General features: G+C 40.3%; 1 protein-coding gene across 4 annotated transcripts in view; it reads left to right on the top strand.

The window, feature by feature from the left end:
• DLC1 (DLC1 Rho GTPase activating protein) overlaps positions 1–25204 on the top strand; it is a 418657-nt gene that overhangs the window by 242608 nt on the left and 150845 nt on the right. For 2 of the 4 annotated variants that reach the window (XM_053578340.1, XM_053578339.1), the window contains exon 1: positions 210–516. The exons of the other annotated variants lie outside the window; for them this stretch is intronic. In XM_053578340.1, the coding sequence (XP_053434315.1) occupies positions 378–516 (139 nt within the window). In that variant the 5' untranslated portion in view covers positions 210–377. Of the gene's footprint in view, positions 1–209; positions 517–25204 lie in introns of those variants that run through there. 4 annotated transcript variants of the gene reach the window in all.

Below are 25204 nucleotides of genomic sequence, written 5' to 3'. Positions count from 1 at the left end.
CTGGATTGCTCGTAAAGCGGGGACACGGTATTTAAGAGAGCAGCACCCGAGCACGGACTCAGGCGAGTTACTGGGTTACACAGGAAGCTGGACGCATCCAGATCGCGGGGCGAGGGCGGCTCGTCCGTAAGCCTTTCCAGATGTGGCAGCCGCGCGCGCTTGGCGAAGGGCCAGGAGGCGCCTGCAGTCTGCGCTGCCCGGGGCCGCAGTGCCAGCCGCAGTGCCGGCGTCCGGAGGGCGCGGGGCTGGACCTCGGCTCGCCGCCGGGACCCCGCGCCCCGGCGCAGCGACCGCCCGCGGCCGGCAGGGACAGCCCCAGCCGGAGGGGAGCGGGATGGTCGCGGCGCCCGCGCTGCGCTGAAGTCGCGCACGGGGGTATGGGGGACCCCGAGGCCCAAGTGATGGCTCGGCCCCCGCGAGCCCCTCTCCGGAGGTCTTTTAGTGACCACATCAGGGATTCCACCGCGAGAGCCCTGGATGTCATTTGGAAAAACACGAGAGACAGACGTCTGGCAGGTGAGAGGCGGAGGAGGGGGTGGGTGTGGGGGCCCGGGATGAGACGCGTTAAAATAAAACAATTTCGTGCACTGACACAGTCCTTAACTCGGGTGGTTAATGATCTGGTCAGCTGCGGTAAGCTCATCACTTAGGGCAGCGTGTTCAGGCTCTGTTTCTCTGTTGTTTAACGTTTCTGGATTGTTGGGGGGTTTGTTTGTTTCTGTAATGCCTCTCTGGTTACTGGTCTGATTAGTTCTAGATTAGGCTTTACAAGAGTTGGGTTTTTGTTTTGCTTTGGTTTAACCTTGAAAAGCAAAGCAAAGTCCTTGTGAGAGCCGGGAAATGAGGGGTGATTTCCCTCATTTAGTGGGGCTGTGCAGGGGGGCTCTGGGGCTCTCCTGGGCGAGGTGGCCTGGCGCGCAGGATGGGGGTCTGTCAGTGGAGTGATGGGCGCTGCCCACAGAAACCCTGCTGGTATTTCCTCTGGCAGCCTGGAGCGCCTTGCAGTTCTAGGAGGGCGTCAGATATTCCAGAGGCAAGAGTTTGAAATATAATAAAACATAAATACAGAGGTGAAATTCAAATGTTCTGTTTGACAGCCAGCAAATGGCAGACGCCTGGTACAGTAAGGAAACAGGGACTTCTGGCCAGTTCTGAGTAGGAGAAACATCCATGGCTTGATAGGAAATAGTATCTCATTCACTATGTTAGGAAAAACCTCTCGGAATTCAGGAAAGATAGCCAATATAGTGTACATGGCTCCTCCCTGTTTGCCAAGTCTGTGTTCTTATGTCATCTGCGTGGATGGGTCAAAGATCATGTTTTCTTAACCTTTTTGGTTAATCCAGTTGTTTTTCATATACTGAATGAAGTTCTGAATGGTTAAAAATATCAGAAGTGACCTCGGAGGGTCAATCTGGATATCTGTGCTGTGTTCCTGATGAAAGGCCATTGGACTCTCACCTAAGCATCCTGATGTGGCTTGAAGAGGGCAGATTTAGGGGGTGTGATTGTGAGAAGCAGATTAGGAAGGTCGCAAGCTCGCTTCCTGCCATCCTAGGCTGTGTTTGTTCAGAATGTGCATGAAAATCTTTCTCTCTGTGACGCTAAACAACATTGCCTGTGACTTGGAGTGTATACAATGTCAAGTCTAACGGTAAGGCAGGCGGCAGAGAACAAAATATTTTGAATTTAATCATTTTATCATTGCTAAAGAGTAAAATGTGACATCTTAATGAAATTCAGCTTTTCAATAGTTGCAATGTTTTTTAATTAAAAAAAAAATGTTTTTCTTGTCTAGTGACAATTTGCATTTGGCCAGAGGAAGTTTAAGGGATAAGATATGGGAGCTTAAGAGATAAAATCTACAAGTACAGTTCAGCCACCTTAAAAAGAAAAGGTGATTCTTTCAGTGATGTCTTATTTGATGAATTCATTACCACAAATGGAAAGATTCTACAAACAATGTTTTATTAAGGGTAGTATTAAAAGACCTTTTTTGTGGTTTAGTGTTTGAATGTGCCGGTAAGACTGAGTCAAATATATCCTCTTCCCTGACTTCCTCTTATATTTTCGTAAATGAAGAGCTTTTGACAACTGATGACCTCTGAGAATGAGGATGTTATCCCTGGAAAGTTGGTCTTTCTTCTCATTTGTCTGTTATATTAATGGTATATTTGGAGTCAAAACACAGCAGTGAGTATAAACTCATTAATGAAAAACACTTAGAGAAAAATGGGCAGGGTGTAGTGACTCTCCTCTATAGCCCTAGCAGTTTGGTAGGCCAAAGTCAGTGGATCGCCAGTACTGTGAGACCAGCCTGAACAACATAGTGAGACTCCCATCTCTACAACAAGTTTTTGAAATGAGCTGGTGGCCTGGTGGCCTGTGCATGAGGTGCAAGCAACTCGAGAGGCTGAGGCAGGAAGATCACTTGCATTTGGGGCCCACTGCACTCCACCCTGGGTGACAGAGCAAGATCCTGTCTCTAAAATGTACAAATTTTTAAAAAGGAGAAATGGTTACTTTATATGTATAGTGAAAAATAAAACATTTCCACAGCTCAGCAGCAAAGAGGATTTTGGCTGCTCTAGGCCCAGTAGGGGAAAGAATTCTGTTACTTGTCTTTTCTAAGAGAAGCTTGGACCTCTGAAGTGATTCACACAGTGGAGAATCCAAGAACTGTCCCTGAAAAGAGACCAGAGAAGGCTGAAACTGTCATGTCAAAGAAGGTCTTTGTATTATTTGGATCAGTTTATGTTTAACCTGAAAAGAACGGACTTTGGCTGTGACAACTGACTCAGGTGATTGGGGACCTTGAGACTTTTATGTCCTCTCCAGTGTTGGCTCATAGTTCCAAGCTCAATTAGTCAAGTAGAGACGGATTTGGTGCGCATTGAAACCTCAAGAACACTTACCACCGTTCCTTTCCCTCAAACTTCTCCTTTGCGCTCAACCCTCCCACTTGCCAAAAGATAAATAATAGCTGTTAATGATCCCCCAGAAAGTCACTTCTCTAAACCATAGAAAATCTTTATTACATATCATAGTACCTTGCCTTTGAACACAGCATGGACAGCAATAGAAAGCCCAAGCCTCGGCTGGAGCCCGTAGCACAGTGGTTGCGGCGCTGGCCACATGCACTGAGGCTGGCCGGTTGGAACCCAGCTTGGGCCCGCTAAACAACAATGACAGCTGCAAAAAAAAAATAGCTGGGCATGTGGTGGGCGCCTGTAGTCCCAGCTACACGGGAGACTGAAGCAAGAGAATTGCTGAGGTCCAAGAGTTGGAGATTGCTGTGAGCTATGCTACCAAAGCACTCTACAAGGGCGACATAGTGAGACTCTGTCTCAAAAGAAAAAGCAAGCCCAAGCCTCCCCATTCCTTTTATGTTGTGAAATCAGTGAGGTAGCAGATAAGAAATGTTGTGAAGCCTCTGGAAGAAAGTATTTTTGTTAATACTACATGGACTATTTGATGATGATCATGATGACCATGATGATCGTTACCTTTATGACTTCCACTGAGTGTCTCAAACACTAATTTGAGATTTTTGTTTCTTCCACCTGACCCAAAGCTTTGCTCATGGGACAAAGTTTTAAGTTGCCCTGTTAGGATCTCTCTCTCTCTTTCTCTCTCTCTTTCTCTCTCTCTGCCCCTTCCTCTCGCCCCTCCCACCCCACACCCCCCACACTACACAATTTAACAGTTCCTAATTCTGCTATCCCAGATGAAGTGATGTACAAAAACCATCATTTACATCTCACTGACTTAAACTCTTTTGTATATAAAACAGAGGTTTTTTGTTTTCTGCCTTATTTATATGAATGACACACAGAATTGTCGCTGGGAAACGCTTCACGTTGTGAAGTAGAACAGAACAGATTATTGGCGTTGCGTCACCCCTTTCTATTTGAGCCCCTTTTTATGTCCAGGCACAACCACGTGGGTTTCTCTTTTCCTGCCCTCTCTGCCACAATTGTTCCCAACCCCCGGGTACCTTGTCCCCAGTCTTGTCTAAGAACAGGAGATGGCGTGTATTTCAGTGAATAGGACTTTGAGGTTCACAGTGGTTGGCCCATGGATGGATAGCTCTCTGGATAAAGTGTCCTTCCCTCCTGTGTGTCCTCTGTGTTCTCCTCTTGTCCCCTGTGACATGGGGACATCGTGGCATCAGGGTACATCCCATTCCAGAAAACCTCTTTAATCCTTACACAATTAGGCCCCTTAGCTTTTTTTGTGCGATCTCTTTCGCATTCTGGTAAAGCCTATTGATGGCTTCTTAGAACACTGTTTTTAGGCTCAGAGGTTAGGGCACCGGCCACATGCCCCGGAGCTGGTGGATTAAAACCCAGCCCGAGCCTGCTAAACAAACAAACAACAAAAAAAAAAAATTAGTTGGGCGCCTGTGCCTGTAGTCCCAGCTACAAGGGAGGCTGAGGCAAGAGAATCGCATTAGCCCAAGAGTTTGAGGTTGCTGTGAGCAGGGATGCCACAGCACTCTACTGAGAGCAACACAGTGCAACTGTCTGAAAAACAAACAAGGGCAGCACCTGTGGCTCAAAGGAGTAGGGTGCCGGCCCCATATACCGGAGGTGGCAGGTTCAAACCCAGCCCCGGCCAAAAACTGCAAAACAAACAAACAAACAAAAACACCATTTGTAAATAAAATATACAGAACTATAAAAGAAACCAAATATAGCGAAATATAATCATCAAAGTATTCAAAACACAAGATTGTTATATAGCAGTGTATATATAACAGGAAATATAAATTTAAAATATAGGAAAGGAAGTATACATTAAAAGATACTTTTCAAGATATCTGTATGCAGACTGTTGTTATTCAGCTAAATTAGAAACATTGAGCTATGCCTTGAACTGATCTTTGATTCATCTCCTTGTCACCAAGCATTATAGGTAAGGAATACTGGAATATGATGTCATTTTGAGGTCACCAGTGTGTGAACCTACAATGTTACTGTTTGGAGGCCAGATGGCTACAGTGTGCAGAATTGCATTGTAGTTAATCAGAAACATCACATTTTGGACAGAAAAATGGCAATCATGTGCAGTCAGGAGTGGGGCTGCTAATGAGGATAACCGTGGAGTAGGGATGAATATTAGTGATATTTTGTGATATCTACAGCTGTAATATGATATGAAATAGCCTGGTTTTTGTTGGTAACAAATTCACCAATACAAGGGTGTGGAACATTTTGCCAACATTCATAATTAGAGGAAATGCTAAATTTCAGTTCAAGTGTAATGAAAATAAAGATGTTAATGTTTCCTCGCCCAAGTTCATGGACCCCCTGAATTTCCAGTTTAATACTTACTGTGGCTTTCAAATACATCTAATCAACAATCTTCATAGATTGAGATGCTGGGCTCTCTTACATGAGCTGGCTGGAATTCCTGATGTATCTTCTACGATGCTCCATTAAACAAATTTGGACTGTTATACCAACGAGACTACCTCTCAGGAAAAGGAAAAGAAACTAAAATTGTACCCAGAAAGAAAGAGCCTGAAGGTTAGCCAAAGCCAAGACTACACATGCACAGTAATGTTCTTCATTTGGACAGAGGAATGAATAAATCAAGATAAATATCAGTCTTTATTTAACAACATCAAATAAAGTGATAACCACTAAGTATAGGCCATCCCAAAAGTTTCCCCTAAAGTCCTCATATATAGGGAAAATGAGAAATTATATGCACTTTTATTTACAAAATATTCATTACAAAAATTTGCTAAATATTTAAAAAGTATTCTCTACACGTGGGCACCTCTTTGTAAAATTTTGTAATGACTATTTTGTAACTAAAGGCTCCTTCAGCTACAACTTCTGATTTTCCCTGACTTTAGGGGAACATTCGGGACATCCTGTAAAATAAAATACACTAACATAAAAAAGAATATGTTCTCTCTGTTTGGGAGACATAACCTGCATATATATAAGGGAAAACATCTATACGCCTCATCTTGATTGAGAGGGCGTGTGCCGGAGGTGTTCGTGTGTGAGGAGAGTAGATTTGTGTCAATGAATGGCATTATTTCTATTTGGACAAGGAAGAAAAACTGAATTGCCTAGGAAGAAAGCAAGCAAGTGGAGGCAAATCTCAACCCAGGTGAGATTCAGTGGGCATAAAACCAAGTCTTCAAGTACCTCTACAAGATTGGCTTCCCTGGGCTGTTTTATTGAGTGTTCAGTATCTTATGTCCTTTGTGAAATCGATTTTTACACTTCCACTGATGAGGCATCCAATTCACTAGCAAGGCGAGTGCTTGACAGGCTCTGTAGAGCGCTGGCTCTCAACTTGGTGAGAAATCTAGAGCCCTGGCCCACTTCCAATGAAGGGCAACCACAAACATCGACTCCTGTGAAGTGTTTTTGGTTCACAGTGAAAAGCATGTAAGGGCAAATTGTGATGCCTTTTAACCAGGAGTGATGTATGCTTCAAAATATGCGGCCTCCTGTGGTAAACAGACGTCTCTGCTCATAGGCACTGCCAGAGAAGATTTCAAAGAGAGACGTTAGGGACGTTTGTGAGACTGCAATGTGAGCATGTATGGATTAAATTAAATTTTGCTATTTCAATAAAAACAGGAGTATGTTGATGTCAAGGCTGGCTTTGATGAGAGAGAGGGTAGCAGTGGCTGAGAGAGCCGGCTGCAGTGTCGGGCTGCTGGTCGAGTCCTGGCTCTTGCACTGCGTAACGTTAGGCAAGTCCGTCCACTCCTCGTCAATACAATTGCTTTAAGGATTAAATGAGGTCCTCTGCAAAGCGTTTAGCAGAATGATTCACATACAGGAAGCATCACATCAGTTGGGTTGTTATAATCCCACTTTTCTTTCTTTCATGCCCTAAGCAGGTTCATCTTATTTGCCTGATACCCCTCTAATTTGCTTAGAGCTTTGGGGCAAAAATAGTCCAATCAGTCCAAGAAAAGAAAAAAGCAAAGGTAAAATTTCAGTGGTAAGTGGAATTGATTTCTATATCTGAGAAGAGAAATAAAGAAGGATCTAACAGAGGTGATTTCTGTGCAGACCTCTGCGAATTCCAAGTTGAAATGGCTTAAGAGTAACTGTTTCTGCACATGGATGAGAGAATTAGTCCCTGAATATGAGTTTGTCAGGCAAGATATACAATATCTGAACGTTTTCCCAAGCACGTTGGAACCTGCTTTGAAAATTGCTCTATGGATGGGGCCAAACATGGAAAAGAGCAACAGTCCCAGCAGGCATGGGGTTTCCAGCATGTGGCCCAGCTCTGGTGTGGGAAAAGCGTGCTAAATGTCAAGGCTGCCTCTTGAGAGGGATATTACACACACCTCCCTTTCTGGAACAAAACTTCAGCAACTTTATTTAAGATGGTACATATGAGTGGTCTGTGCATTTCGTCAAAGCCATGGTAATTACTCTGCACATGTCATCAAAGGCCATTATCATTACAAGAACTAGATGTGTCCAAACTCAAAAGCGTGGTAAGAGGGGACATATTAATTTGCTTATGAAATTATATTATAAAGCATAGCTGGGTTTATAACACAAGAACATTCCTCTGGAATTCCTCTATTCCAGAGAAATTATTTAGGTAGAGATGGGTGTTAAATGTAAACATGTTTTTCCATTTCTGATTTGAGTTGCTTCCTTTTAATCATAGTCTGTCATTCTTGGAGAAAGAGGATGTGCAGTCCAGATGGTGGGTGCTGGAGTCGTTCATGTGCGAGGAGGGTAGATTTGCATCAATCCCTCCATGTTCTTCTCCTGTGGCTCATGGACAGCCAAAAAAACAAAGTTACTCCTCACCCCCAAAATCAAACTTGGGACTATATAGTATTGCTGTTGCTCTGTTAGGCACAGCTGAAGTCTAGGCACGTGTTTTTTTGTAATATGAATTAAATGTGAACCTTAGCCATTGGGTGTGTTCTTTATGAGAACCACGATGGGCCAGAATTTAGGCTGAGAACTCTAAAGGCGTTTTCTTATATAGTCTTCAAAATAATCCTGACAAGTAAGTACTGCTATTTTTAGTCACACTTAAATTAGGATATTTTTGGTAATGCCTTAAAACCCATTAGTCCATGGATAAAACTCAGAAACCTCTGAACTGGCGGTCATCATTAATTAATCATCATCATTAATTAATCTCACAAGGATGTATATTGAGCATCTGTTGTATGCAGAACACAGTACTGAGCACTAAATGACAAGAGAGATACAATCCTTGCTCACTGGCCATAAGTATGAGACCTAAATAGTACCTTTGAACTTGGGGAAAGTGAACTTCAAAGGAAGAATTTTGTAGTCATCTCTGGAGCACTGAAAGGTGTCTGAAACTCATCACTGAGAGACTTGTTAACCAGCCGTTCTTGGGGAGGGAGCAGGAAAGCACACTGCCCCTTGTAAAGGGCAGGAGGAGAAAAGAGAACAGGCAGCTTTTAAATAGAGATTCAATAAGGGGCCGTGCCTGTGGCTCAAAGGAGTAGGGCGCCAGCCCCATATGCTGGAGGTGGTGGGTTCAAGCCCAGCCCGGGTCAAAAACTGCAAAAAAAAAAAAAAGAGAGAGACAGATTCAATAAGTTGGGCACAGTGGCTCAGACCTGTATTCCCAGCTCTTTGGGAGACCAAGGTAGAAGGATTCCTTGAAGCCAGAAGTTCGAAAGCAGCCTGGGCAATATAATGTAACCCTGTCTATAAATTTTTTTTTTTTAATTATCTGGTCGTGTACTTGTAGTCCTTGCTACTCAGAAGGCTGAGGCAGGAGGATCATTTGGGCCCAGGAGTTTCAGGTGACGTGAGTGATGTTCATGCCACTGTACTGCAGCCTGGGTGACAAAATGAGATGCTGTCTTAAATAGACAGTATACACACACACAAATGCTTACCATATTCATATACAAACTGCGTCTTGCAGAATGAGGAAGATAAAGGACGCACGGGTGGGCAGGGTGGGACCTTAGCACAAAGGTTGAAAACAAGCTTCAACTAACTTACAGACCCCTGTGAGTCCAGCTCTCCTCCTGGAGCGTAGAGTAGCTTGTAAATATGCATGAATTAATCAGAATGCCCGGTGCCCTCAGACAGCCAAGGGAAATCCTCTCTGTGAACAGAGTCAGACAATTAGTATATTGTCCCCCACAGATGGGCCATGCTCCTGTTTACAGGACAATAGCACTTGTTAACTGTGAAAGTGTCCTGTTTTTATTCACATTTTTCTTCTTCCCTCCCTTCCTTTCCTCATCTTAACTCTACCCTCCCTCCCTTCTTTGGGGCATGAATTTCCCACTGGGCCAAGGATCATAACAAATGGACATCCACACTATTTCACCATGACTAGTTTTTGTCTTTCTTTTTACTTGTCAGGGTCATGTCCGTTCTTTATCCTAACGAACGTTATTTGGGTAAGTGAAAACTGCCTTGACACACACTCTTAACTTTGATGCCACCATGATCACCTTTCCACTGTTGCCCACAAAAATGAAAACGTTTGAATCCCTGAGCAGAAAAGCCTCTCTGAGAATAATGTGACAGTAGAGTGTGTGTGTGTGTGTGTGTGTGTGTGTGTACACGTGTGTGTGAAAGAGAGAGAGAACTGGAAAGGTGCTGTGAAGGTAAATGCAGGTATTGCAGAATAATTTTTTTTTTCCATAATAGCATTGGCCAATAATTTAGCTAAGTAAATTATTTGGCTAAATTACATATCATTCAGATAATTTATTTGGCTAAATTATTGGCCAATGCTATTGTATATAGGTAAAGTACCCCGCTATGACTTTATTTCCGTGCGCTGGGGAAAGGTCTTCTGTGTTGTGCTTATAACTGACCCACATGAGTATATTTCATGTGTGTCCCAGATTGAACCTTCTCTGAAGGCCCGAGAGGGGCAGTCAGAATGTGGAGAGAGAGATAAGAATGTTTTTATGATTTGCCAAGATACTCCCCCATCATTTTCCAGTAAAAAATGCCTGTGAACACCCTGATACCATAATACAACACTTCTCTCTCAGTTCTTTATTTAAATGAACATATCTAGGTGATTGATACACACACACACACACACACACACACACACTCCCTTGGGAACTGGGTGACTTCAAGGAACTTTTTTTCATAAAAGGTTGACGATTTCTGATTGGCAGGACACTGGTGTAAAAGTCACAATGCAGCATCTGGTTGTTGACAACATGCGGTCGGGGGCTGGGGGGAACAGGGCGTTTGATGGTGTCTAGACTTTGTTTTATCTGGTAGATTTTTGGTGACATAGTTAGCTTTTTGTAGACGATTCTCAAATTACTGACTCAGCATTCAGCAGGGTTCTGTTTATCAGGATCCCTCATCTCTAATCTGGTCTCAAATAGCAGGATGTTGTAGGTGCAGAGGTGAAGTGTGACCTTTGGATGTTTTTCATTCATGCCTGATAACTATATCCCAGAGGTCTAGACAGTGTTATTGGTTCCTCACCAACATAAACATCTGGCCAAAAAAAAAAAGGTACTAAACTAGATGAGCAAGAGCATTCCTAATCTACCTTTACAGTGTGTTATATGTAAAATACAACTTAAAAAGAAATGAATCCCATCTCAGGTCTATAGTCTGCTGTCACATGTATTGTTTTTCAGCTCTGATAAGACGGTCTTTGGACTGTAATTTTTCACTGATGAAAACAAGTCGAAGCATGTAATTTCAGGCTGCAATAGAAACATCTTTCTTTTGTGCTAGTACGAGGAGCTAGAATTTCATTTAGCGAATTGCAGCCAAATGAAATTAGCACATGCATGTTGACTCACGCCTAGCTCATGGCAGGACAAAGGCGATGATAACCCAATGGGGGTGGGGCCTCAGGGTGACGAGACTAAACGCAGCCACATGGGCCTTAGTGATCAGGCCTTGTCAAACTATTATAGGGGCCTTCTGAAGTTTTATTTCACGTGGGCTGATTTTAATACCCTAAGAGTTATTCATTATACTGGAACTACGAAGAGGGCTTATTTAAAAGCCAGAACTCACCAGGGTAAGGTGCCACTGACTCAAAGGGAGAAACGAAGGCTCTTTCCTTTATGCGAGGGCCAACAGACCACGTTCAACCAAAAACCACAGAAAACATGCCCACAGCCGTGAACTCTGGGTAGGAGAAAGTGCATGGATAACAGAGCAATTCCAATGCGCTTGCCTCACTTGTGTCTTTTACATGCAGATGGTACATATATCAATGTTACGAGAATAACACTGGACATTTTACACTTAGGATATTGTAAATTTATTAAGTCTACCTTCAGCAGCTAATTTCAATTTATATACAACAGTTTGTGCACAGTACTTTCTTTTTCTTCTTTTTTATTGGATAAAGAAAGAAAGAGAGAGAAAAGTTTCCTTCAGTCCTTCAGTAGATAATTTGTATGAATTGATGACTTAGAACTCAACTGTGTTTCCAGCCAAAGCTCTTTGGCACAGTATAATCATTGCACAACTAAGGATAAACAGAGGGTAAACTCCAGAAAAATGATGTCAAACAGTGCCTGAAAATCTATTGTATAAATGCTCTTTGCCCCATTTAAGACAATAAAAACAGTCCCTGACCAGGCACCCTGTATATACCCCAAGTTTGCCCATAGATCAGAAACAAGTGTGAGGGAAAAAAATAAACATTTAATTTAAGTTAAAACATTTAGTGTAGGAATGAAGGAAGGAAATGAGGGAGAAAGTCTAGTCTATGTAGGAAGGGCATTTGCAGGGAGGTGAAGGCAACCCACCTTCTGCTGTCTTGGAGATTATGACAAATGTATCAGAATTGGACACCCTTTTTTCGGCCAGCACGGCACACATTCTGAGATCCCATTCTTGTGAAGCCAGTTCAGAGAATGTGTTTTTATTTCTGTGACCCTGAGCCTGACTCCCACTTTGCTCCATAAAGTATTCCTTTACTGAAGCTTGTTGGCCCTCCATCTTCATTAATCACCACCTACCCACACATACCTCCACTCTCAAGCTTCTTTGTGGTTGTCTACAACTTTCTTTCATCCATTTTTGTACTTAAAGTGAGATGTTGAGTTCAATAAGCTCATAATGGGTAATTTGCCCCTGTGTGTCAATGCTTTTTTTTCCTTGTTCCCTATATCTCTCCCTCATGAAACTTAAACTAATTTGAGTCAACGAAAGACCATGATTTGAACTCTCCCCCCTCTTAGCAAAACGAAAGTGCCTGTTCTTTAATGACAATAACGTACATGATATCTCTGCTTATAAATGGAGCTTAGGAAAATAGCATTTGACAACTTTTATTATGAGAGGAAAAAGTTGATCTGTACCTTCTCTGAATTGAGTTCTGTGGGTCAAAAGCCAAGTGCTTTTAATAACTTTTTAAGAGTAGGTAATCTTTGTTCCCTTTGAAGACTAAAGTATGTACTAATTGCTTTTGTCAAATGGAGGTGATGTTGCTCTAGCTAATGGGCCGTGCAGTTGTACACCCGCCCGACACTCAATCCCAGCGTCTCATGTGGCTTAAGTCACTGTTTTCATAACATACTCATTGTTTTCTTTGATCCGATATATTTTGGGTAACATTTGAAATGATCTTTACTTCCCAAAAAGCTTTTCTCAAAAAAATAAGGTTATATAAGTTATCAGTTAACTAATAGCAGTAATGTTTTTAAAAAATATTCTAGACGTACAAGATACTCATGTGTCTACCACTAACTTAATAAAACATTGCCATTAGCGGTAAAGGCCTCTGTGTACCCCTCTGGATCACATTTCCCTTCTTCCTTCTTCTCCAACTCCCCTGAAATTCGGAAGTCCTGAACTTGGTGTTTAACCGTTCAGACGAGTTTTATACTCATTACATTTTTAAGTATCCCAAAATATTATTAGTTGTTATTTTACCCATTTGAAAGTTTCAAGTGGCACCATATTACAAATATCCTTCCGCAACTCTATTTGCTCAGAATTATATTTTTGAAACTTATTTATATTCAAACATGATGTTCATTTATTCTTACTGCTGTCATACGAAGACGACATGATTATTCTTGTTCCTTTTCCTGTTGAGAGGTATTGAAGTTGTTTCCAACTATCTGCTAATGTAAGCACCTGCTGTTATGAATGTTATTGGTTATATCACTGTGTGTACATGTGTAGAAATTTCTCAGAGGTTAAGTAATGGATCTCGAGATGGAATCTCATTGTCTGAGGTAAGGACATCTTCTGTGGCCAAATGTTATTTCACACCCACCAATGCTATATTAGAATAACCATTATTAAAAAGAGAATTTTTCAAATACTATGTAAGTCACAGAATATTTACGTAAAAAGGCAAAAAAATGTAAATGGCATACATAACAAGATACTAGCAAAATCAAATTTGTATATTTATATCTATACATTTATATATACATATTAATGTATATACAGGGTGGCCATAAAGTTCATGTACAATTTTAATTTTGCACATGAACTTTATGTGGGTATATACACATGTGCTTATATATATACATATGACTATACATATGTATTTCTGTACATATACATGTAAAGATATGATCAAGGGTTTTAAAATTATTAATAGAATTAAGCAAAGACTAGAAGAATAAGATTTGCAATGAAGTTGTAAATACTAAATAATATTTCTTTATTAATGTGGTTTCTTATACAGGCCAAGCTAAAATGTAACTAAGTATCTATTTAAAGGGGATAATAAACGTAAAGTTCATTTACTCCTATGCCTATTTGGGGGTCTGTACTTGGGTATAAATGCAACTGATATAAATGCTGAGGATGAAAAAACGGGAGCAGCGTCTAGCTGAGAATTAGAAAAAGCAAAAAGAAAATGTTATTCAGAGATAACAACATCACAATACCTTGTATTATGAAACACTTGCATCCAGAATCTGACCTCTTGTCACCATAGTCACTGCTGCCACCCTGGGCCAATCCACCGTCATCTTGCTCTGATATTCTTACAATTGCCTCTTAACTGGGCTCCCTCATTTCAGTTTTGCCCCACTTCCTTATAATTGATTGGAAACTTGGTGACCAGAGTGATATTGATAAACATAAATCACTCCTCAACTCAAAACGCTCCAATATCTTTCCTCACCCAGCAAACTCCCTTCTGGGACCAAGAAGTCCTTGTTACCTGGCCCGGGGCCTGCCTACCTCACCTTTTTCTGCCCTTCCCCCAGTTCACTCCATTGCATACACTCTAGGTCTTTGGTGTTCCTGGAAATCGCTTTTCCTTCATCCTGAAAAATTACTTTCCCAGATAGACATGTGGCTCTCTCCCTCTCTTCACTCAGATCTCTGCTAAAATGTTCGCTCTGCCATTCTAATCTCCACATTCAAATGCATTCTCCTCTCAACCAATCACAGTCCGCTTATTCTAATATGTTCTGTCGGTTGTATGTTTTGTGTCTCTCTCCCCCTAGAATGTAAGGTCTATGAGGCCAGGAACTCAGCACTGTGCCTCTCAATATTCCTGGTACCTAGAGCAGGGCCTGACACACAAACCTTTCATTTGATTGATTTAATCATAGGGCAAGTGTCTAAACCAAAAGGCACATACACAAATTGCCAAATGCAGAAAAGCATATGTTAATGTTATATATTAAAACGTCCAAGTGCATCTTGTATAGAACCAATGAAAGGATAAAACAGGTATAAGAAAGCTAAGGCAAAACATCTACTTCACTTTCCTTCTGAATTAATCAAAATATTATTGATTAAGAAGCTATTTAAATCAGTAACCCCTCCTTTGTACAATCACATGTGTTGCTTTTTCATAAATTATTTACAGATTATATTCTTACTTCCATGTTGTTAATTTATGTATATATATAAAGGATATAATAGTTACATTTTTATTCATTCAGCATCCATTGAGTTATTTTCCTTCCCTCCTTTCCCCTCTCCAACCCTCCTCCCCCTCCCTTCCTCTCTTTCTTTCTTCTATCTTATCCTATCTTCACTTCTAAACTCTAATTCTTTGTCTCCGTCTATTGTACATTTTCCAGTAGATGTTGGGCATCTTGCAACACCTGATTAAAAGGGCAATCTCAAGACACAACCTCCTTATCTGTTCCTTAGAGTCCGTCATCTTGTACTGGCTGCCTTATCTCCTGCTCATCCCTGGTGCTCAGTCAGTGACCCCATCCTGTCCATGGTGCCTTCTGCGTGTCCCTCTGTCTGCCCACTTGTTTCTAGTCCCCCACCCGCTGCTGTGGCATTGTCTTTATTCTTTCCTAGATAAAATCGAGATCTTCCAGCCTTTCTTTGTGACTCCAGCATCTGCCACTTCGACTCTTCATTCCTCTTCATTTTATCATTGATTTTGCTTAAAAATCATTATAATGATGTAATTTCCAGGCATCTCAACTCAGAATACCTCTGTTTGTAAAGATCCTCTGTTACCTAGCCACACTTACATAGACACACCTGTTGCCTCCCTGAAACAGTGTCTGTGTTGCGTCCCTGTATTTCACTCTTGTTCTTCAACAAATGCAGCACGATCCCCTCAATCGAATCCATCTTTCGTTTCTCCTGCTTTTGTAACGTTAAAGCAATGTCAATTCTTACCGATGTCCCTTGTGTCTAAAATCTTGTAGCACTTCCTAATTTTTTTAAGTTTATAATTAATTACATACCTTGAAAATTTGTATTATTTCTTTGCTGCTATTTCACATTAGCCTTCTCTACCCAATTAGATGGGAATCTACTTGAGCAGAAAAAGCCATCTCTTGTGTTTTGTGCTAGTAGGCCCCTGCAGGACATACCAATATTTTTTCTTCATGCAGCATAATGCATACCAGTTCAAATAACTCAGCATCCCCACTGCTTTCTCAGAAGAAATGAGCCCGTATTTAAATAGAGCAGATGGGAAGGATGCGTGGTGGGTTTGTGAAATTTTTAAAGATTATAGTATCCTTAGCTTTTAAATGATAATAATCATAAATTAATATAATGAGACTTTTCTTCCCTACACATCACAGCCAGAGGGGGGATTTATCACAAAATTAATGAACTTCCAGGGTCCATCTTGAATAGATTCTTGCAAGGTCCTTGGGGAATGGGAAGACACTATTCTCTTCACATGTTTGTAAAATTTCTAAAATTGAGATTTTCTGACTGCATTCCATTGAGATCATTGTGGTCCATTGTGATTCCCAGCACTGGATCGTCTGGGGCACTTTGCATTCCTAACTTCTTATGATGGATGGTACTGGGGTAGCCACAGGCCTTTTGTATTCCTAATTTTTCATGCCAGGTCCCACTGGAGTGACTAATTGGGCATTTTATAATTGCAGTTTTTAATCTTTTTTATTTTCTCTATTTCTTTACTTGAAAAATGAAATTGCATATGCTAGAGTCTACTTACGGACTGTCTCCTACCCTTGGGAGAAACCACAGAACCCTGTAGAAACAGAAAATGAAATAGTTAGAAGGCAATAGAAGCTAATTTTTACTGAGGACCTACTATATCCCACAGTGGACATGTGTCATTGATCTTGAATGCTGTAGCAGCTTATGGCGGATAATGTTTTCCCCATTTACGAGTGAGAAAACTCAAGTTCAAAATGTTAAGTAAGTAGTCAAAAGTCACATAATCAATAAAAGTTGAAGTTTGGAGGTCAGCTCCATTCTCCTGAACCCCCAGTCCATGTTGTCCCATAACCTTGTAGAGCTTAAGTACAAATCAGGAAGCAGATATTATAAATACATGGGAACACAAGTCTATATTCTCTCCTATCTTTGTATTCTTCTGCAAGCCTGTTTTCTTAAACAAATAGTAAAAGTGCTGTTTCTTTCCCATACTTCTCTGCATTCCCTTGATCTGTTACTTCAAGAGACTCAGAGTCAAGCTACAGCCTCCTTTGTGAAGTTGAGGATTTATAATTTGTCAGGCCCTACAGAAAAATGTGAAGGAGGGGGCATTGGGAAGATCTGAAGAGTTCCGAGTGTGACGCTTAGGCCATTAATCTTCAGGTACTGGAATGTTTTGCTTCCATCGCCCTTGCTCTTGTGATTTGCTGGTGATTCCAGTTGCAATAGTAGCCGCTCTAAAACTATGTAAGTGAATTGAAACTTGCTATGCTTAAGTAATTACTTAATTATGGCCCCCTGCCCCTTAATGGCCTTGGAGAAGTCTGTTTTTCAGATGTACATATATTTTATTTCAAGTTGCCTTTTGATGATTTCCCTCTTGGGTTTTCTTAGGCCCTTTTGTAGCTAGGAAACAGCTTTTTCATTGCTTTGGGGAAATGCGGACAAAGCTTGCTCCTGACTAAACACATTATGAGAGAGAAGGAGATAGTTTGCTATCAAGCTCCCAGGCACTGTAGCATGGACAGCTGGTTAGGATTAGAACATTCTACCTTTGGATGACGCTTTCCCACAGCCTCGATGGCTTTTATTCTTTTTTTCCTTCTCTGTAGCTGACATAAAGTCAATATCATATCCCGAATCGAGTTAACACTTCTGTTATAACCAGAATATTCCACTAAACAACTTTTAATGCTAAGTACAGCAAATATTATTCATCAGTCTGCATTTTAGCCAGATCGTACATTCTCGTGATGACTGCAACATATAAAATAGATTATATTACACAAGATTCCTACCAATAGTTGTAGTGCTGTTCACTCCTTGAATGAGCAATGCCTTTTGTTGTTGTTGTTGTGTAGATAAACCTATTTGGTCCTGGGAGCTGCATGACAAAATTAGATAGAAAATTCTAGTAAAGAACTTAGTTTTATGGTATAAGTCGTGACCACAATGGACAGCTATTTGAGGCATCTTGATGGCCGGGCGGCAGAGGTTTGGGGCGGGTCTTGGTCCTGATCCTGTCTTCCATGCAAACAAGGCAGTGCACAGATTGCAAATAAAAAAGAGGACCAGAGGCCTCCAAATGTGTTTAAAGAACATCCTTCATGCTGCACATGGATCGCATGTTACTGGGGTCATGTTGCTCCAAGGCAGCTATGGCTGTCTCCAAAGAGCCTGTCCCTGCGTCTTGACTAGTTAGACTATTTTAGAAATTGGTGGCAAGAGAAACCATAATTCTTGCAATAATTTATTCCAAATGAAATCTCGTTTGAGTTCTTAGGAATTGTGAAAGCTTGATTTACGTAGTTCTAAGTACTGTACATGTGATCACTTATGAACCTTTAGGATTTTCTTTTTTTTTTTGTCATATATTCATTTCATGCATTCAGTTGAAAAATCATGAATCAAGAGGTCCATCTTGTAAACCCCACTCCGGGACTAAACTAGCTCTTGCAACCTTAAGTAAGTCCATAGCCTATGTAATCCTTAAACTATGCTATCTCTAAATTTCCTCCAGACCCAAATACGTTGTGTGCTTATTTGTAGTATTTGTTCGTTACTATGCTGTTGTACAGCAAAAAGTATAGGACACAGGTTCTGCTCTCAAGAAAGAAAACATTCTTTCCTGTTTGTTAGACACTCTACCAAGTGCTATAGAGGTGACCATGGATGATAATGGTGCTATAGCCACTATAAACAAGCTGTCCCTGGAATTGCCTAGAGAGGATCTTGATAGCAATAGGGATGGTACCATGTTAATAAATTAAGTAGAAGGGAAGAGAACATCATGAACCCTGGCAAAGGATACAGAGAAAGTGGAAAATGGCCAGTCCAGGCCAGGAAATTGGAAGTAATCTCCTTCGGCTGAAGTGGAAAGTTGTATTTTCAACCTTCATATCTCTGTTCACTTACTCTGTCTTCTTTCATCCATCCTTTCATTCATCTATTCAAAAATTATTTCCTGAGTACTTAAGTCAGCAGACACACAGATGGACAGAACTCATCCTTGCCTTTAGTATAATTCATAATGTCATTTGTTGAGTTTATTTTATAGAGCAAGTATTGCTGTAGGCTTTTCATACCTTTAACACTAATTCACACAAAACTGCAATGAGGTGTAGCTCTAGCTATCCACACTTTCTAAGTTAAAAAATTGACAGGCAGAGGTATTTTAAATAAATATTCCAACATCATACAGTAAGTGAAAGAGTCAGAATTTGAATCCCAATCATCAGTCTCCAGGATCTGTGGCTTTAACCATCACTCTTCCTCTTTATATTTGTTAAATAAACTCTAAATATTTTATTAAATGCTGAAGTGATTTTTAGTCGTGCCATAGCCCAGCATAGGAAATTACCACAAGGAATATATACTAGAGAATGTCCATCTCTGAATAAGTCAAAGAAATCGCTACCCCTTTCCCTAGGTTCAGAAATCTTCTTGGTTTTGTTTTTGTTTTTTTGTTTTAAGTCCCCATCCCAAGACATACCCTCATTGCCTGTACAACTGTGAAAGGAGTAGAGGCATATGTTGCACATTTATTCATCGTAAAGATCAAAAATGGAAATATCTAGCTCATAGTTTTTTTTCCATTGACATTGTAATCAATCTTCTCTTGTGCTTCAGCTATCTAGAAAATGTGAAATGAGATGTGTAGAATGTAGAAATCTGGACGCTCATCCCAGGAAGCTGTAACCAAGAAAAGCAGTCTGCCCCCGAATAGTAGGAAGGGTGTCCCAGCGTCTGCTCATATATCTGTTAAGGCTAAGGACTAATCACTTCTCATTTTTACATTCACAGTTCCTCTTGTGCTGTGATTTCCAAGTACTTCTTATTCTTCTCTTTATTCTTTTTTACTTGGGATACGGAGTAGGGAGTGGGAGTGGGCTTTCACAGGAGGTGACCACAACATTCCAAGGAGATGAAGACACGTGAAATCCCAAAGCTAGTCTCCTAAATATTCGGCAGACTTTTATCCCTAAGATGTTATGTTTTCCTAGATTTTTGCAAAAAGGATTTTGCAAATTCAAGGAAAGACTACATTTACCCAAATGTTAGATGGTTCCTGTAGCTAACATCTGGGCTGTATACTGTCAGGGTTGCAATGATCAAGTCCAGATGTTATAACTTAGCAATGTTTTTGTTACTCCTGAGGATTTGCTGCCTTTGTTTTCTTCCCCCAGACTCTAATTTACTAATACATAAAGGTTATTAAAGCAGAGAGGGAGAAGAAATTAGCATATGGCATTGATCTGGGTGAATTACTCCCCTACTTAAGCACATTCTCAAACCATCACACTTTCAGGCTTGAGGGTCTGCTTAGATCAAGGTATTTCTATTCAATTGCTATTTTACGTCAAAACAGGTGATATAATTAAGTCTTTTCAGGTTTTAAAAATGATGTAACAAGGGACCAGAGAAAGGAATAAAATCAATAGTAACTACTCTAGGGGCGGCATCTATGGCTCAAAGGAATAGGGCACCAGCCCCAAATACCGGGGGTGGCAAGTTGAAACCTGACCCTGGCCAAAAACTGCAAAAAAAATTGTAACTATTCCATAATTTTGTAGTTGTTTTTCTTTTAGTCTGAATTTTGTTTTATAAATACACATACATATATACATCTACGCATAGCCTAACATCACTTAACAATCACACACACAGAGTGTGTATATTTCTCAAGGAAGAGAGACACCACTTACACAGGGACAATTATGTTGGATCAAACCCCTGTAATAATGAATACCCAAAGACATTGAAAAAGGCATTGTTGGCCACTTGTTGTCTAGAACATGGACCCCTATGGCTCCCTCCTCTGTTCTTGCAACTGCAGGGCAGTGAGTGTGGCCCCATCTGAACAGGCACCGTGGGCAGGACGATTGCAGACTACAGCTGTCCTTCAGGCCCAGCAAGAAATGCACCTCATGGGGAGGCAGACCTCTTGACTGACCCAGTTGCAGGACTAAAAAAAGCATCCATGCTCTCAGAGAACTGCCCATCTTCACCCACTGGAGAACACCACCATTGTCACTCTTTCACTACCCTATGAATTCCACACGCACGAGAACTTAAAGAGCAAGAAGAAGTGAAAGGAAAATTAGGGCAAGGAAACAGATAAAAGAAATCACTCATGAGGAAGAATCAGCAGAAAATTCCAGGCAACATGAAGAACCAGTCCAGAACAACCCCACCAAGGGACCACGAGGTAGCTACTGCAGAGGATTCCACCTATAAAGAAATGTTAGGAATGACAGAAAGGGAATTTAGAATACACATGTTGAAAACAATGAAAGAAATGATGGAAACAATGAAGGAAACTGCTAATAAAGTGGAAAATAACCAAAAGGAAATCCAAAAACAGAATCAAATAAGAGATGAACGATATGAAGAATATAAAAAGGATATAGCAGAGCTGAAGGAACTGAAACAGTCAATTAGGGAACTTAACGATGCAATGGACAGCATCAGCAACAGGTTAGACCATGCAGAAGAAAGAATTTCAGAAGTAGAAGACAAAGTTTTTGAGATAACTCAGATAGTAAAAGAGGCAGAAAAGAAGAGAGAGAAAGCAGAATGTTCACTGTCAGAATTATAGGACTTCATGAAGCGTTCCAACATATGAGTTATAGGAATTCCAGAAGGGGAAGAAGAATGCCCCAGAGGAATGGAAGCCATACTAGAGAATATTATAAAAGAAAATTTCCCAAATATCACCAAAGATTCTGACACACCGCTTTCAGAGGGATATCGGACCCCAGGTCGCCTCAACTCTAACCGAGCTTCTCCAAGACACATTGTGACGAACCTGTCCAAAGTCAAGACAAAAGAAAAGATTCTGCAAGCTGCCAGAAGTAAGCGCCAGTTGACCTACAGGGGCAAATCCAGCAGAGTGACCGCAGACTTCTCTAATGAAACTTTCCAAGCAAGAAGACAATGGTCATCTACCTTTAATCTACTTAAACAGAACAATTTCCAGCCCAGAATTCTGTACCCTGCTAAGCTAAGCTTCAAAATTGATGGAGAAATCAAATCATTTACGGATATACAAACATTGAGGAAATTCGCCACAACAAGACCAGCTCTACAGGAAATACTTCAACCTGTTCTGCACACTGACCATCACAATGGATCAGCAGCAAAGTAAGAACTCAGAAATTAAAGGACAGAACCTAACCTCCACACTGATGCAAAAGATAAAACTAAGCAATGGACTCTCACAAAATAAGACAAATAGAATACTACCACACTTATCAATTATCTCAATAAATGTTAATGGCTTGAATTCCCCACTGAAGAGACATAGATTGGCTGACTGGATTAAAAAACACAAGCCATCCATTTGCTGTCTGCAAGAAACACACCTGGCTTCAAAAGACAAATTAAAGCTCCGAGTCAAGGGTTGGAAGACAATTTTTCAGGCAAATGGAATTCAGAAGAAAAGAGGAGTTGCAATCTTATTTTCAGATACATGTGGATTTAAAGCAACTAAAGTCAAAAAAGACAAAGATGGTCACTTTATATTGGTCAAGGGAAAAATACAACAAGACATTTCAATTCTAAATATTTATGCACCCAATTTAAATGCTCTGATTCTTGAAACAGACCTTACTCAGTCTACGCAATATGATATCTGATAATACCATAATGACAGGGGACTTTAACACTCCTCTTACAGAGCTGGACAGATACTCTAAACAGAAATTCAACAAAGATATAAGAGATTTAAATGAGACCCTAGAACAACTGTGCTTGATAGACGCATATAGAACACTCCACCCCAAAGATAAAGAATATACATTCTTCTCATCACCCCATGGAACATTCTCCAAAATTGATCATATCCTGGGACACAAAACAAATATCAACAGAATCAAAAGAATTGAAATTTTGCCTTGTATCATCTCAGACCATAAGGCACTAAAGGTGGAACTCAACTCTAACAAAAATGCTCGACCCCACCCAAAGGCATGGAAATTAAACAATCTTCTGTTGAATAACAGATGGGTGCAGGAAGAAATAAAACAGGAAATCATTAACTTCCTTGAGCATAACAACAATGAAGACACAAGCTACCAAAACCTGTGGGATACTGCAAAAGCAGTTTTGAGAGGAAAATTCATCGCTTTAGATGCCTACATTCGAAAAACAGAAAGAGAGCACATCAACAATCTCACAAGAGATCTTATGGAATTGGAAAAAGAAGAACAATCTAAGTCTAAACTCAGTAGAAGAAAAGAAATATCCAAAATCAAATCAGAGATCAATGAAATTGAAAACAAAAGAATCATTCAGAAAATTAATGAAACAAGAAGTTGGTTTTTTGAAAAAATAAATAAAATAGATAAACCATTGGCCAGACTAACGAGGAATAGAAAAGTAAAATCTCTAGTAACCTCAATCAGAAATGATAAAGGGGAAATAACAACTGATCCCACAGAGATACAAGAGATCATCTCTGAATACTACCAGAAACTCTATGCCCAGAAATTTGACAATGTGAAGGAAATGGATCAATATTTGGAATCACACCCTCTCCCTAGACTCAGCCAGGAAGAAATAGAGCTCCTGAACAGACCAATTTCAAGCACTGAGATCAAAGAAACAATAAAAAATCTTCCAACCAAAAAATGCCCTGGTCCAGATGGCTTCACTCCAGAATTCTATCAAACCTTCAAGGAAGAGCTTATTCCTGTACTGCAGAAATTATTCCAAAAAATTGAGGAAGAAGGAATCTTCCCCAACACGTTCTATGAAGCAAACATCACCTTGATACCAAAACCAGGAAAAGACCCAAACAAAAAGGAGAATTTCAGACCAATCTCACTCATGAATATAGATGCAAAAATTCTCAACAAAATCCTAGCCAACAGATTACAGCTTATCATCAAAAAAGTCATTCATCATGATCAAGTAGGCTTCATCCCAGGGATGCAAGGCTGGTTTAACATACACAAGTCCATAAACGTTATCCACCATATTAACAGAGGCAAAAATAAAGATCACATGATCCTCTCAATAGATGCAGAAAAAGCATTTGATAAAATCCAGCATCCTAATTAGAACACTGAAAAGTATAGACATAGGTGGCACATTTCTAAAACTGATTGAAGCTATCTACGACAAACCCACGGCCAATATTTTACTGAACAGAGTAAAACTGAAAGCTTTTCCTCTTAGAACTGGAACCAAACAAGGTTGTCTGTCCTCTGTCACCTTTACTATTCAACATAGTGCTGGAAGTTCTAGCCAATACAATTAGGCAAGACAAGGAAATAAAGGGAATCCAAATGGGAGCAGAGGAAGTCAAACTCTCCCTCTTTGCTGGCGACATGATCTTATACTTAGAAATCCCAAAGACTCAACCACAAGACTCCAAGAAGTCATCAAAAAATACAGTAACGTTTCAGGATATAAAATCAATGTCCACAAGTCAGTAGCCTTTGTATACACCAGTAACAGTCAAGATGAGAAGCTAATTAAGGACACAACTCCCTTCACCATAGTTTCAAAGAAAATGAAATACCTAGGAATATACCTAATGAAGGAGGTGAAGGACCTCTATAAAGAAAACAATGAAATCCTCAGAAAGGAAATAGCAGAGGATATTAACAAATGGAAGAACATACCATGCTCATGGATGGGAAGAATCAACATTGTTAAAATGTCTATACTTCCCAAAGCAATCTACCTATTCAATGCCATTCCTATCAAAATACCAACATCGTACTTTCAAGATTTGGAAAAAATGATTCTGTGTTTTGTATGGAACCGGAAAAAACCCTGTATAGCTAAGGCAGTTCTCTGTAACAAAAATAAAGCTGGGGGCCTCAGCATACCAGATTTTAGTCTGTACTACAAAGCCATAGTGCTCAAGACAGCATGGTACTGGCACAAAAACAGAGACATAGACACTTGGAATCGAATTGAAAACCAAGAAATGAAACTAACATCTTACAACCACCTAATCTTCGATAAACCAAACAAGAACATACCTTGAGGGAAAGACTCCCTATTCAATAAATGGTGTTGGGAGAACTGGATGTCTACATGTAAAAGACTGAAACTGGACCCACACCTTTCCCCACTCACAAAAATTGATTCAAGATGGATAAAGGACTTAAATTTAAGGCATGAAACAATAAAAATCCTCAAGGAAAGCATAGGAAAAACACTGGAAGATATTGGCCCTGGGAAAGACTTCATGAAGAAGACTGCCATAGCAATTGCAACAACAACAAAAATAAACAAATGGGACTTCATTAAACTGAAAAGCTTCTGTACAGCTAAGGAGACAATAACCAAAGCAAAGAGACAACCTACACAATGGGAAAGGATATTTGCATATTTTCAATCAGACAAAAGCTTGATAACTAGGATCTATAGAG

This window comes from Nycticebus coucang, chromosome 24, assembly GCF_027406575.1.
Source record: "Nycticebus coucang isolate mNycCou1 chromosome 24, mNycCou1.pri, whole genome shotgun sequence".
NCBI classification, from domain to species: domain Eukaryota; kingdom Metazoa; phylum Chordata; class Mammalia; order Primates; family Lorisidae; genus Nycticebus; species Nycticebus coucang.
Note: the sequence above shows the minus strand (reverse complement) of the source record. Positions and strands in the feature narration are given on the sequence as shown.